Genomic DNA, 15,457 nt, shown 5'->3' on the forward strand with positions numbered 1-15,457 from the left:
TGGACATTTCAACACTCACGACATGACATGAGATGTCAATGGCTCTCAGGCAGTGTTGGTATACAGTATTTAGGGCTAGCCTATTTTAGATTCCTCACCCACAAACAGTGCCTTCGGAAAGTATTCAGACCCCTTGACTTTGTCCACAGTTTATGTTTAAGCCTTATTCTAAAATGTATAACATTATTATTTACCCTCATCAATCTACACACAATAACCCATATTGACAAAGCGAAAAAATAAATAAAAAATAAATAAAAACAGAAATACCTTATTTAGTAGCCCTTTGCTATGAGACTTGAAATTGAGCTCAGGTACTGGGGAGCCAGGCCCAGCCAATCAGAATTAGTTTTTCCCACAAAAGGGCTTTTTACAAACACAAATAAGCTTTTTGTGTGTGATTAATTTACAAATATTTGGATTGAACTTGTTTTTAGAGGCAAAAATGTCTGTTTTGAGTATCTATTGTCAACTCCAACTCCAGTCTTTCAAGAATCCAAGAATCCCCTATATCAACGACAGCAACATTTTCTCTCAGCCTCATGGCAAAAATCCTAAAACAACATTCATTTTGGGTGATGGTCGAACCTTGCGGGTGAAAATGTGCTACGTCACTGGTCACCCCACTATGTATAGTGAAACATATTGCTTAGTCTACCTTGAAAAGTAATCTTAGACCTAGATTCAATCAGATCAAGTCTTAATCAGCGACAGCAGACTACCGCATAGCAGAGATTTTAGCGGTGTTGGAGGTGGAACTGCGTTGGAGCCATCAAATCGGTGAGCAACTGCTCTTGCGACCTTTGTCACGGAGTCACACCCAGCCCACTCGCATTAGAAGTTCAGAACGAGAAAGGGAAAGTGTAGGCTATATAGAAATTATTACGCTCAAATGTAAAAATCATTCAAAGAAAATAATGAGTATTTCTATCACCCTAAAGGAGGTGTAGATTACATCTCACATTCCAGTGTTAGACCTTGTAAACAGGGCTGCATGAGATTTGTTAATGCGCCTCCGTGCAGCCAATGGTAATGTCGGCTTTAGGTATAATGCCACGAGCCGCTTGTGGATTTGACAGTTCTAATGCAGTTCCAAAACAACTGCTATGCAGATGTGGGCTAAAGGAGATCTGATTGAATAGAGCCCACATTTACATTGTTGTGTGCCGTTCTGTATAGTGGATATTCAATTAGCTCAAACTGTTCTTGTTTTGTAAATGTAGGTCCATGTAACCAAATATGTTGGTATCAATAAAGAAATTACAAATAGTTCCTTTAATGCCTAATGTTCAGCATTATGCCATTTGATAAGAAAACAATCAAACCAACTTAAACGATCAGAAATGAACTGAACATTTTGTTTCATGTTAACGTTAGCAAGAAGTGGCGTTCTCCCCTGTCAATAACGACATTGTTTAAAATGACTTCATAGTGAAATAGGCTCAATACTAAATACAATGGCTATCACTGCCAACTGAGTGTTTTCCTCTCAGCTTAATTTTGGACATTTGTTGCCGGTCTTCTAACTATTAGCAGGGCCTCTATTTTCTTACATGAGAATTGTTAGGCACTTTGCAAATCTCACACTATGGAACACAAAAATGTCTATCACAGAATGGGAAATGAACAAAATGACAACAATGAAACGTTGAGACAATAAAATTACAAATTGGGCATGTTTGAAAATGGTCTTTCAATATGATATGTCATCCTGTTACAATCGGAAGAGTAACTAAAACAACATACAGCTCTTAAATGTCTAAATCAGAAGTAGAACGAAGACGATCTTACAACCAAGAGACACTACAGGTGTCGTACGTAGATGACAGAATTGTACCGTATCTATACTGTGATGTAGGTATTCCTAAGGCTTTTGGAAGCTACCTTGCCCTTTCGGACCACCGTAGCTTTGTGATGAGTTACTCATCAATATGTCCTCAGTCATAAAGGAATCTTAACAGGTTCAATACTAATTATTAGAAAAAACATTCTCTCAGCTACCAGAGCTGAAGTTGGCATTATTCACATTGATTTGGCTCAGTAAAGCTGAGGCAGAATCAACTGTAGGGAGATGTAAGAGTTCTGCTATAATCTGGCCAAAAGGACTAAACATTGTATAGCATTTGGTTTTTTAATCCTTGCCAGAAGGATTTTCATTTGTGTTGAAAAGACTAAACAAATTTGTTAAAAACAATGAACTCAATATGGACCATGGAAATACAGTCTAATTGTTCTCAGTAGGTCACTGTTATGTTGTTGCAGTGATTATACAGTATGTTGCGAGGTTCTCTGGGTGTCACCTCATTACGCTGCCTAATGCTCTAAAAGTGCTTATAAACGTAGACTACAATCAAACACATTTATCTCCAGAAATAAACAGAATCGTGTCATATTCAAACCTGGGTTCTAATATTCATTTTTCTTTGCAATACTCTGCCCATTTGATTGGCGTGCCAGATTCCAGATGGGCGGAGTTTGCACTTTTGTGACTACTTCATTACTTCCCTGAATGCCAGGAAAGCTCAATCAAGCACATCATAAGTATTCGAAAGAAAACAAACACGTACTAATTGAACGCCAGTCTGTCATATACACACACATCTTATCGACCACTACTCTCTCACAGTAAGGAAATGGTAAAGTGTGTAATTCATTCAACACTGCAGTGGCTGCTGAAATGGAAAGGAACCCGTGGAGGGCTAAATAAATTGAGAATATCTACAGCGGAAGGGTTCTTTTTCCCTGATATTAATGCAGTGAGTAATCCATTTCCATGGGCCTGGTTCAATAGTGTAGTCATCTCTTCCCAGCATCAGAGGGTGTCTGTAGTGTGAAGAGTTGGTTATGGTCCTTGAGGCTGTGTGGGCTTTAATCTGGGATTTACGGATTCATTTCTATGCAATGAAATCCTTTCTGCAAGTGACATAACATCAGCGCCACTTATAGCTCAGATAGTTCAATGATGTGAGGCCTATTTCTCATTCTCACTAAAAGTTACAGGGGTTGACAGGTTGAACTCCGGGTTACCAGGTTGGGTCCTGGTGAGATGCCAGGTTGGGCCCAGGGGTGTTGTGAGAGTGAGGGGGAGGAATGGTTTGTTTGAACTGGGCCTCACAGAGGAGGTTGGTTGGTTGGTTCTCAGTGCTCAAACGGTCGCCAGGTTAGGCTCAGTGGCTAGAGGGCTTCCTGCAGGCTCTCCCAGGATGTTGACACTGGAGACGGACCACACATCACTCATCTCTGTCAGGGGGGATGAGGTTAGGGGTTGGCAATGGTCATGATTAAGTAATACATGTAATATGTTGTCTTTTTCATTTCAACCCATCTCTGTTCTAAGCCTATATAGCAGGGTTCCCCAACTGGCGACCCGCAGGCGGAATTTGGCCCACGAGTGAGTTTTATTTGCTATGTGATCATATACAAATGTAAGCCAGGTTTAAAAGTTTTATTTGCTATGTGATCATATACAAATGTAAGCCAGGTTTAAAAGTTTTATTTGCTATGTGATCATATACAAATGTAAGCCAGGTTTAAAAGTTTTATTTGCTATGTGATCATATACAAATGTAAGCCAGGTTTAAAAGTTTTATTTGCTATGTGATCATATACAAATGTAAGCCAGGTTTAAAAGTTTTATTTGCTATGTGATCATATACAAATGTAAGCCAGGTTTAAAAGTTTTATTTGCTATGTGATCATATACAAATGTAAGCCAGGTTTAAAAGTTTTATTTGCTATGTGATCATATACAAATGTAAGCCAGGTTTAAAAGTTTTATTTGCTATGTGATCATATACAAATGTAAGCCAGGTTTAAAAGTTTTATTTGCTATGTGATCATATACAAATGTAAGCCAGGTTTAAAAGTTTTATTTGCTATGTGATCATATACAAATGTAAGCCAGGTTTAAAAGTTTTATTTGCTATGTGATCATATACAAATGTAAGCCAGGTTTAAAAGTTTTATTTGCTATGTGATCATATACAAATGTAAGCCAGGTTTAAAAGTTTTATTTGCTATGTGATCATATACAAATGTAAGCCAGGTTTAAAAGTTTTATTTGCTATGTGATCATATACAAATGTTAGCCAGGTTTAAAAGTTTTATTTGCTATGTGATCATATACAAATGTTAGCCAGGTTTAAAAGTTTTATTTGCTATGTGATGATATACAAATGTAAGCCAGGTTTAAAAGTATTATGTGTTATTGTATATGTTTGCAAATTGACCGCAAGAAGTCCAGTCTACAAATGATTTGTAATTATGTTCCGGCCCCCTGACCATCCGCTCAAGTCAAATCAGCCAGCGGCTGAATATAATTCATGTTCCCTGCTATATAGGGTTAGTGCGCGTGTGTGTGTACATGTATCTCATATGTCACCAAAGCTCGCCATGGAGCAAAGACTGGGTATCTCCTACTGACAACCTCTAACTCACCTGTCCTGAACTTGCTGTAGGTGCCGTGTTCTAGTGTGGGTTTGCTGCCCGAATAGAAAGCCAAGCCTCGTTCTCGCCACCTGTCACCAACACAGTTACAGTCATCACTATAAGCAGTGACACGACAGGAAGGAACAATACAGGAAGTGACATCACCGTTATATCCAAAACAGACCTACCTTCATCCGAAGCTTAAATTTCAATCACATAACCAATCTACGTTTTTTTTATGTAGGCATATTAAAAGGCACCTTATGACAACCCTTGCTCTCTGTATTCTGGTGGGCTCACTCACCAGTGGAAGATGAAGATGATGAGGATGAGGATGAAGGACACCACATCGGTGAGGACCCACATCAGATTGTACTCATCTGGAGTCTGAGAGAAAGACAGACAAGCATTGTCTCTAGGTGTATTACTTTCACCAATCCAAATAATTATAATTATAGATCTGTGATACATCAAGGAAGGTAGGATATAGGCTGCATTTGGGCCCTTTATCCCAATAATCAGTCTTTTCAGTATAAAATACCAGTATGATGGAAACCTCCTCTAGCTCATACCTACAACAAAATACAATGTTTTTACATTTGTGGAGAGTAGTGAACAAGTGCACACTTCTTGTGAAAAGATAGATTATTGGGATGCAGAAGTATTTGTCCCAGGTTGTTTTTCTCACCATGAGGAAAAGGGGTCTGGTGAGTTTGTAGAGGAGCTGTGGGGAATTGGTGGTGACAGACTGAGCCCCGGAACACCAGGCCAGAGAGTAGAGCCACGGCTGGCTGATCACATACAGGTTGGTGCTGATGTTAGCCGCCGCATACTCACTGGGGGAGGCATCACACACAGACAGATAATCAACAAACACATAGCCAGTTAACGCACAGACATACACACACAGACACACCTGATCATCTCTGTAGACATGGAGCTGTAGTGCAGGTTGAGTTGGACGATGTGGTTCTGTTGCAGCTCCTCCACTGGACTCCAGGACCCAGAGGTCTGCTGGAGGTCAGGGTCCATCTTCTGGACCAGGCTCCGCAGGTCTGGGGGCAGCCACAGTACCTGACCCACAGAGAACACACACAGACTAGAGGTCTTTACGGATCCACCTGTACCCGAATACCTGAGACCCGATCCGAGACCATAGCGGGATCGGATCTAGAATTAGAAAACATTTCACGGGTCTGGGTCAAATCTCCTACAGGTCTCGAGTAGGTGTAATTTTAACTGACTATCCCGGAAGGACCCATTTAGATCAGAACGCGACTGCTGCAGTAGAGAGAGAGAAATTGTATAATTTATGCAACTGCTCTTTGCTTTTCACGAGACTGCCGCTTGTATCTTGTTGTTGGCCAATCATAATCAAAGAGGCAATAGGCTACAGTCATAGAGCCTCCGTGTGGGGCAAAAGTTATATGAAAGTCTATAGGGAATGGTTCTAGTTGTCCTCGAGTTTGTTTGGACCGGGTCTCTATATTGTCAACATTTATTTATGCATATCGGGTCCAGATGGGAAAGCCCCAGGTCCATTTCGGAACGGGTCCAACTTTTTGGACCGTGAAGGCCCCCTAACACAGACACAAAGTGAATAAGTTTCCCCTAGGTGCAGATCTAGGATCAGATTCCCATCCCCCAATCCTAACCTTAACCCCATTAGTGAGGAAAATGCAAAACTGACCCAAGATCAGCACCTAGGGGCAACTTCACCCTACTTCTCTTTATAACATCGTCCCATAGTGCCCTCACCTGGTGTGAGTGGATGGAGGACTCGTTCTGGATGACCTCGAGGGTGTGTGTGATCCAGGTGTCCCTGTAGGGGTGGCCCCGAGGGGGGCGGTAGAGGTCGAAGATCACCTGTTTGCCCCTCTGGGCTGCCAGTTCCAGGAAGTCCCTGAGGGTGCACACAGACTGGTTCTGTGCCTGCGCCCGGTCCTCGGCGCCCAGAGACCAGGCCGTGCCGAAAGGGTCGCGCTGCAGAACCACCGGGGAGAGAGACAGTCAGTATACGGAATGCTTTGGCATCATGACAAATCATATTTCATGGCGCAATGCAGGAGACAATGTAATATCACATTGTATTCCATAAAGTCGTTGGTTGTTGGTTGAACGATATCAATAACCTCCAGACCCCCATCAATAGTACTTTGGTGTAGTGACAAAATGTCTACCTTCACTATCCATCATCTTATTATATTGTCGTAACTACTTCCATTGGTATCCCATCATACCATGTCCATGAAGCGAAATGATCATGATCTTTATTAAAAAGCAGTTCAAGACCAGGCTTATTTTACGTGACCCTGAGTCTTCCTGAGGTACTACCACAGCGGCGGTTGGTGACTCACATAGAGGAACCAGTCCCCGGCGTTGAGGGTCTCCAGCTCTCCCCAGGTGAACATGGCCGCAGGGGCATCCGTCCGGTTGGGGAACACCTTCTGCACGTTGGTAGTCCTCCTCAGGGTGCGGTCGTGCATCAGGAAGGGCACCCCGTCGTAGCTATGGCAACGAGAGGAGGACATGGCAGTTACTGAGTTGATGGTTAAGGAGTTGACCATTGCAGAGTTGACAGTTATATTTGACAAAGTGCATCACGATAACTCCGTCAAAGAGACCCAGGTACTTTATCAAATCTATCTATAATTTATTCAGGTACGCCAGTCTCCTTCAATAAATGTTTTACTCAAATAAAAATGCCCAGGAAAAACATTGGAAAGAACCTGATGGCAATGGCTTGTTGATGATATGAGCTACAAGTATGTTGAGTTAACCTTGCATAGCAAGCTTGTTTCATAATACCCACGACTGGTGAGATAGCATGTCCCAACATTAGTCTTCGGTACACAAGATGGACAGGGTGTGAGGAGGGTTGACAACCACCACTGACCTGATGGTGACGTCAGTCTCCAGACCTTCCCCACCAGCCTCCACTGCCTTCTCAAAGGACATGATAGTGTTCTCTGGAGCAAGCTGAGATTTAATACACATAAACATGATTCTAACATAGTTATCCCAAACAGAGGCGCTACCAGCACAGATGATAAATAGCAGGCATAAACATCAGTTCAGCAAACTAGTGACCCGGTCACTTCCTGATATGGTCATAGCCACATTCAACATGGCCGCTTGTTAGCATGTTAGCCTTTGTAGTTTTAACGATGATGCTAACTTGCCCTTACTGTCCATACTACTGTGTGTTATTATCTATAGCCTTAGGCCTACTAGCCCGTGGCCTGCTAGCCTAGCATGCTAGCTCCCCCGTACATATACTATACTAGTCACTAATATCATCCTGTTGCATACTGCCTATGCTATTCTAGCCCTCACTACAGTCTGCTACCATTTCTGCTATGTTGCCTGTTTGCCTGCATTACTGCTTTGTAGCATGTTAGCTTACTAACCCCTGTGTATTACTGTATTTATTTTTATTACCAGCCAATAATATTACCTTGCTAACACTAATACAACCATTACTATTGTGTGCTAACCCATTGCTATGCCATTGCTGATTTGTATATATTGCATCACTGCTATTACTATCATCACTGCTATTACTTACTCCCGAGAGCTTCTGGTCAGCGGGGTGGTGGCACCGGGATCCTCATCTCTCCCAAGTGGTCATTCTCTCTTTCTCCCCTTACCCATCTGTCTATCGCCTCCTTTGAATTCCATGCTGTCACAGTTACCAGCCCTTTCAAGCTTAACATCCTTATCATTTATCGCCCTCCAGGTTCCCTCGGAGAGTTCATCAATGAGCTTGATGCCTTGATAAGCTCCTTTCCTGAGGACGGCTCACCTCTCACAGTCCTGGGCGACTTTAACCTCCCCACGTCTACCTTTGACTCATTCCTCTCTGCCTCCTTCTTTCCACTCCTCTCCTCTTTTGACCTCACCCTCTCACCTTCCCCCCTTACTCACAAGGCAGGCAATACGCTCGACCTCATCTTTACTAGATGCTGTTCTTCCACTAACCTCATTGCAACTCCCCTCCAAGTCTCCGACCAATACCTTGTATCCTTTTCCCTCTCGCTCTCATCCAACACTTCCCACACTGCCCCTACTCAGATGGTATCGCGCCGTCCCAACCTTCGCTCTCTCTCCCCCGCTACTCTCTCCTCTTCCATCCTATCATCTCTTCCCTCTGCTCATACCTTCTCCAACCTATCTCCTGATTCTGCCTCCTCAACCCTCCTCTCTTCCCTTTCTGCATCCTTTGACTCTCTATGTCCCCTATCCTCCAGGCCGGCTCGGTCCTCCCCTCCCGCTCCGTGGCTCGACGACTCATTGCGAGCTCACAGAACAGGGCTCCGGGCAGCCGAGCGGAAATGGAGGGAAACTCGCCTCCCTGCGGACCTGGCATCCTTTCACTCCCTCCTCTCTACATTTTCCTCCTCTGTCTCTGCTGCTAAAGCCACTTTCTACCACTCTAAATTCCAAGCATCTGCCTCTAACCCTACGAAGCTCTTTGCCACCTTCTCCTCCCTCCTTCCTCCCCCCTCCCCCCCCTCCTCCCTCTCTGCAGATGACTTCGTCAACCATTTTGAAAAGAAGGTCGACGACATCCGATCCTCGTTTGCTAAGTCAAACGACACCGCTGGTTCTGCTCACACTGCCCTACCCTGTGCTCTGACCTCTTTCTCCCCTCTCTCTCCAGATGAAATCTCGCTTCTTGTGACGGCCGGCCGCCCAACAACCTGCCCGCTTGACCCTATCCCCTCCTCTCTTCTCCAGACCATTTCCGGAGACCTTCTCCCTTACCTCACCTCGCTCATCAACTCATCCCTGACCGCTGGCTACGTCCCTTCCGTCTTCAAGAGAGCGAGAGTTGCACCCCTTCTGAAAAAACCTACACTCGATCCCTCCGACGTCAACAACTACAGACCAGTATCCCTTCTTTCTTTTCTCTCCAAAACTCTTGAACGTGCCGTCCTTGGCCAGCTCTCCCGCTATCTCTCTCAGAATGACCTTCTTGATCCAAATCAGTCAGGTTTCAAGACTAGTCATTCAACTGAGACTGCTCTTCTCTGTATCACGGAGGCGCTCCGCACTGCTAAAGCTAACTCTCTCTCCTCTGCTCTCATCCTTCTAGACCTATCGGCTGCCTTCGATACTGTGAACCATCAGATCCTCCTCTCCACCCTCTCCGAGTTGGGCATCTCCGGCGCGGCCCACGCTTGGATTGAGTCCTACCTGACAGGTCGCTCCTACCAGGTGGCGTGGCGAGAATCTGTCTCCTCGCCACGCGCTCTCACCACTGGTGTCCCCCAGGGCTCTGTTCTAGGCCCTCTCCTATTCTCGCTATACACCAAGTCACTTGGCTCTGTCATAACCTCACATGGTCTCTCCTATCATTGCTATGCAGACGACACACAATTAATCTTCTCCTTTCCCCCTTCTGATGACCAGGTGGCGAATCGCATCTCTGCATGTCTGGCAGACATATCAGTGTGGATGACGGATCACCACCTCAAGCTGAACCTCGGCAAGACGGAGCTGCTCTTCCTCCCGGGGAAGGACTGCCCGTTCCATGATCTCGCCATCACGGTTGACAACTCCATTGTGTCCTCCTCCCAGAGCGCTAAGAACCTTGGCGTGATCCTGGACAACACCCTGTCGTTCTCAACTAACATCATGGCGGTGGCCCGTTCCTGTAGGTTCATGCTCTACAGCATCCGCAGAGTACGACCCTGCCTCACACAGGAAGCGGCGCAGGTCCTAATCCAGGCACTTGTCATCTCCCGTCTGGATTACTGCAACTCGCTGTTGGCTGGGCTCCCTGCCTGTGCCATTAAACCCCTACAACTCATCCAGAACGCCGCAGCCCGTCTGGTGTTCAACCTTCCCAAGTTCTCTCACGTCACCCCGCTCCTCCGCTCTCTCCACTGGCTTCCAGTTGAAGCTCGCATCCGCTACAAGACCATGGTGCTTGCCTACGGAGCTGTGAGGGGAACGGCACCGCAGTACCTCCAGGCTCTGATCAGGCCCTACACCCAAACAAGGGCACTGCGTTCATCCACCTCTGGCCTGCTCGCCTCCCTACCACTGAGGAAGTACAGTTCCCGCTCAGCCCAGTCAAAACTGTTCGCTGCTCTGGCCCCCAATGGTGGAACAAACTCCCTCACGACGCCAGGACAGCGGAGTCAATCACCACCTTCCGGAGACACCTGAAACCCCACCTCTTCAAGGAATACCTAGGATAGGATAAGTAATCCTTCTCACCCCCCCTTAAATGATTTAGATGCACTATTGTAAAGTGGCTGTTCCACTGGATGTCAGAAGGTGAATTCACCAATTTGTAAGTCGCTCTGGATAAGAGCGTCTGCTAAATGACTTAAATGTAAATGTACTATTGTGTGCTAACCCATTGCTATGCCATTGCTGATTTGTATATATTGCATCACTGCTATTACTATTGCATAGCCAATACTGCCATCACTATGTTGTAATATATACCGTATTCGCTGTTCCTTCTGTCGTACAGAAAACCACTATACACTAACATAACAGCTCGTCTCCTCTTCTTGCTTGCTGTGTGACTGTCCGTTCGGTGTGGCATTAAAGTGTGAGTTGTATCCCTGTCTCCGGTCAGGCATTATCAGTCCTCTTACCGGGACTCTGGGACAATTGCACCTATAATCGAAACCCAACACCTCTATCGGAGACCACCACATGGTGGCTCTCTTTTTCAACTACTACTACCAATACAATGTCACTGCTATGTTGTTTGATGTTATGTAACTTGTATAAATAGTCGTTTCCAGTCAGTTTTGAAAATAGTTGATAAGAATGGGTTGGCATTAATGTTATTGCTGACGAGGCCTACCCACCATGGGTGCCCCTCTGTGCCCGATGAGGGCTGGAGCGGGGCCCAGAGCACCCTCTTTTTTGAGGCAGGGTGAGTACATGCCCAAGGGCACTAAGTAGAGGGCACACAGAACCGCCAGGTACAGCCCCATGATGAGCGTCCGCCCTACTGGAACACACACACACTGTTTATTATGGGATACAGATATCCATTTGTGGTTGTTTCATTTCCTTAAGACCAAAGAAATTACACCAGACTACACATTTTGTAAAACAAATAATTCAAATCGAACAAAACATGAATATCTACCGCTGTATTGACTATATGCAGACATATTATACGTTTGAGATCAGAGGAGGCTGGTGGAAGGAGCTATAGGTACCATTTCATTGATTCCATTCGAGCCATTACAATGAGCCCGTCCTCCTGTAGCTCCTCCCAGCCTCCTCTGAGATAGAAAACCTCCCTGAAGTTTCCGTCCTTGCCCGAGGTATGATGTCAGTATTTGCCTAATTCTACTCTGTAATTTGCATATTATTTATACAGCTGCTCAAACATGCCCCACCTACTCAGTCTCACCTTTCTTATTGATGCGGAAGAAATGTAAGGCTATTGGCCAGGATAGCAGTGTCATCAACAAGACTCCTCCCACATGCAAATATGGCGCCGTCACCTATTCAAAACATAAACAAATTGCAGAAGGTGGGGGAAAGACAGAGAATAAAGAGATAGTGATGACGATATAGAGATGAAAGAAGGGAGGCCCCACCTGGAAAGAAAGGAGGAGAGTGGTCCACTCTTTGCTCCATAGGTCAGACAGAACTGCTGTGGCCACAATGGAGAAGGCTAGAGTCACCAGGATGCCAATCTGGCAACACACCCAGAGTTAGGATAACATACAACCATTAGCACCATACCATACTCACACTACTGAGCACTTCATTCACCTAACTTTGAACTGAGCTGAGCACAATTAATGTTCACTTCTTTTTTCAGGATCTATCCAGAAATCTGCAGCATTCAGCATTTATTTGAACTTTTCTTCTACAAGGCAGTCAGCAATTTCTTCTAGGTAAAATCATTAATTTCATCTTGTCACAGAAGAATGGATGGGATGATTATACAACTTATGGGCCATAAGGACAAAGTGATGGATAGGACACGAGGTAGAGAAGTAGGCAGGAAGTTCAAAGGAGCGCGGACGTTACCTTGTGGCCCCAGTGTAGGTACAGCTTCTGTCCCTCTGACAGCAGACACACAGCCAACAGCTACAACTCAAACCACACACACCTCATATCAGACAGATGCCAACCAGCCCTCAAACATAAAACCACATAAATACACCCCTCAAACAAAAAAACCCACACAAATGCACCCCTCAAACAACCCCCCCACAAATACACCCCTCGAACAAAAAACACACAAATACACCCCTCAAACAAACCCCCCCCACACAAATGCACCCCTCGAACAAAAAAACCCACACAAATGCACCCCTCGAACAAAAAAACCACACAAATGCACCCCTCGAACAAAAAAACCCACAAATGCACCCCTCGAACAAAAAAAACACACAAATGCACCCCTCGAACCAAAAAAAAACACACAAATGCACCCCTCGAACAAAAAACCCACAAATGCACCCCTCGAACAAAAAACCCACAAATACACCCCTCGAACAAAAAACCCACAAATACACCCCTCGAACAAAAAACCCACAAATACACCCCTCGAACAAAAACCCCCCCCACACAACATGCAAACCCACACAAATGCACCCCCAAAAAACCACACAAATGCACCCCCGAACCCACGAACAAAAAAAACCCACAAATGCACCCCCAAAAAAAACCACAAATGCACCCCTCGAACAAAAAACCACACATGCACGAACCCACAAATGCAAACAAAAAACCCACAAATACACCCCTCGAACAAAAAACCCACAAATACACCCCTCGAACAAAAAACCCACAAATGCACGAACAAAAAACAAAAAACCCACAAATACACCCCTCGAACAAAAAACCCTACAAAAACACGAACAAAAAACCCACATACACCCCTCGAACAAAAAACACACAAATACACCCCTCGAACAAAAAACACACACATACACCCCTCGAACAAAAAACACACACATACACCCCTCGAACAAAAAACACACACATACACCCCTCGAACAAAAAACACACACATACACCCCTCACCAGCAGCAGAGTGACGTAGCTGAAGAAAGCGGCAGCAATGACCAGCAACACCACAGACCAGGGGAACCAGAATCCTAGGTTCCCAAAGTTAAACCTGGAAAGGTGAGAAAAGGGGAAGAAAGCAAGAGCGAGAGGGGGAGAAAGAGGATGACAAGATTTGAGAGAGAAAATGTGTGTGTGTGTGTGTGTGTGTCACATGTGAGTGCGAGAGCAGGAGCCACACAGAAAGCAGAGAGTGCAGCAGTTAGAGAGCGAACAGTCAGCACCAGAGACACTAGTCGTGACTATACAATATGGTAATGTTGTTAGTCTGTGTGTGTATAATGTCTGTGTGTGTGTGTGTGTGTGTCACTAGTCATGACTATACAGTATGGTAATGTTGTTAGTCTGTGTGTGTATAATGTCTGTGTGCCCTTGAGTATTTATATATTTGCGTGCTTGTTAATAAAAGTACTGAGATGTGTGTACACATTACGAATACATACTAGCACACCTACCAGTCAAAATCATTGTAGTCATTCTGAGCTTCACTCCAGAAGTAGAGGAAGACCAGCGTGAGACAGAAAGTCATGATGAGGAGAGCAAAGCTGACACACTCCAACTGCAGGAGAGAGAAACACAATAAGTCTCACAGACTTCATATCAAATTCACAACCCATATATACTGTTGGCATGAAAATGTACAATACCAAGAAATGAACAGAGATTGGGATTGGACTGACAACATTTTGGTTGATTTAGGACAGAGCCAAAACCTCCTCCACACTGATCACTTCTCTTTGTATGTTTGACCCCAACACGAGGTAAACAACTCAAGTCTGGGCTACCATTATAAAACATAGAAGCGTGCCAGTCTTTCACGGGGAAAGTCAAAACGTGTGAATGTGCATTCGAAGGTATTCAGAAAAAAATGTCATCCATTTCAGAATAAGGATGTAACGTAACAAAATGTGGAAAAAGGGAAGGGGTCTGAATACTTTCTTTATGTATTTATACCCTAGAATGCTTTCCATACAGTTTACGGCGTGCCCTTTGAACTCTGAGGAGAGGGAGGAATGCGAGGAAAAAGCTCCCCATTGGCTTAACAATGATTGTAAAACCATGACAGTACAAATGATGTAAGCAATGCTAGAGAGAGATATCGATAGTGAGGGAGATAAAGAGAGTATGTGTTTGACTCACGTTGTGAGGCTGGGTGTGTGTGAGAGAGTACATTGTTGTAGTGTGTGTGTGTGTGTGAGTATAGTCTCTGCACTGTCAAGGTTATTTAACCATCCTGTAAAACCACAGTCCCTGACTTCTCTAACCTTGCTGCAGCAGCAGTCTCCCGGCGTGGCGCGGGTCCTCTGGTAGCGTCTCCATTGACAGCCGTAGAGGCCGGCCAGGCACGAGACATAGGGCTGGTGCTCGTAGCGCTGTAGCAGCCGCCGGCGCACCAAACGCAGCTTCCCCAGCTTGAGCTTGGACATGGTGGTCGGAGAGGGGCCCATGGCTCACACACACAGCGCCATCACACACCAGAGAGAGAGAGGAGGAGGAAGAGGTAGAAGAAGTGGATGGGTGAGAGGAACGTAAGGAGCTTGGAATGGGAAGGGAGAGAGTAAATGGAGAAATAGTGTTAATATTGTAGTGGCCTTAACCCAAGCCCACATAGAGATTTTGTCAAAGGGTTAGGATTTCACAAGGTCCTGGGTTCAAGTCCCGGTTAGAACTATCGTATAACTTCATCACAAAGGTAAAGATAGTGAAGGACAATAGGTAAAAGGAAGTCAAGTCTAACCGTAACCCCCAAACATTACACAACTGCTCTCAGCCTAGATAATGAATTATAAAAACTAACTAGCTTTAGTAAATGTGAGGCTCCATTTCACTTCCATGTATTCAGAGTCTTTCTTATTATATCCATTAGTAATAGGGGCACTACAGCGACAGTCTCTGAATATGGGATTTCTCTATTAGGGATTCCCTACTCGCTAACTTCTATCTTGATTGGTGGGCTAGTGGG

The 15,457-nt window shown here is 44.9% G+C and overlaps 1 protein-coding gene across 2 annotated transcripts; it reads right to left on the reverse strand.

The window, feature by feature from the left end:
• Positions 1-133: 133 nt before the first annotated feature.
• Positions 134-15,128, reverse strand: LOC135548894 (glycerophosphodiester phosphodiesterase domain-containing protein 5-like). 2 transcript variants are annotated; one of them, XM_064978964.1, is made up of 15 exons: positions 14,760-15,128; positions 13,950-14,053; positions 13,453-13,546; positions 12,451-12,510; positions 12,012-12,110; positions 11,822-11,915; positions 11,265-11,407; positions 7,325-7,407; positions 6,786-6,936; positions 6,187-6,411; positions 5,345-5,502; positions 5,117-5,264; positions 4,733-4,815; positions 4,438-4,517; positions 134-3,240 (listed from the first exon to the last, which is right to left on the reverse strand). In XM_064978964.1, exons 1-15 carry the CDS (start codon positions 14,940-14,942, stop codon positions 3,146-3,148), a joined length of 1,800 nt encoding a protein of 599 aa, XP_064835036.1. In that variant the 5' UTR covers positions 14,943-15,128; the 3' UTR covers positions 134-3,145. The 2 variants fall into 2 exon arrangements, with proteins under 2 accessions (XP_064835036.1, XP_064835035.1); XM_064978963.1 differs by having other exon boundaries at positions 11,265-11,410.
• Between the last annotated feature and the right edge of the window lie 329 nt (positions 15,129-15,457).

This window comes from Oncorhynchus masou, chromosome 11 (assembly GCF_036934945.1).
Source record: "Oncorhynchus masou masou isolate Uvic2021 chromosome 11, UVic_Omas_1.1, whole genome shotgun sequence".
NCBI classification, from domain to species: domain Eukaryota; kingdom Metazoa; phylum Chordata; class Actinopteri; order Salmoniformes; family Salmonidae; genus Oncorhynchus; species Oncorhynchus masou.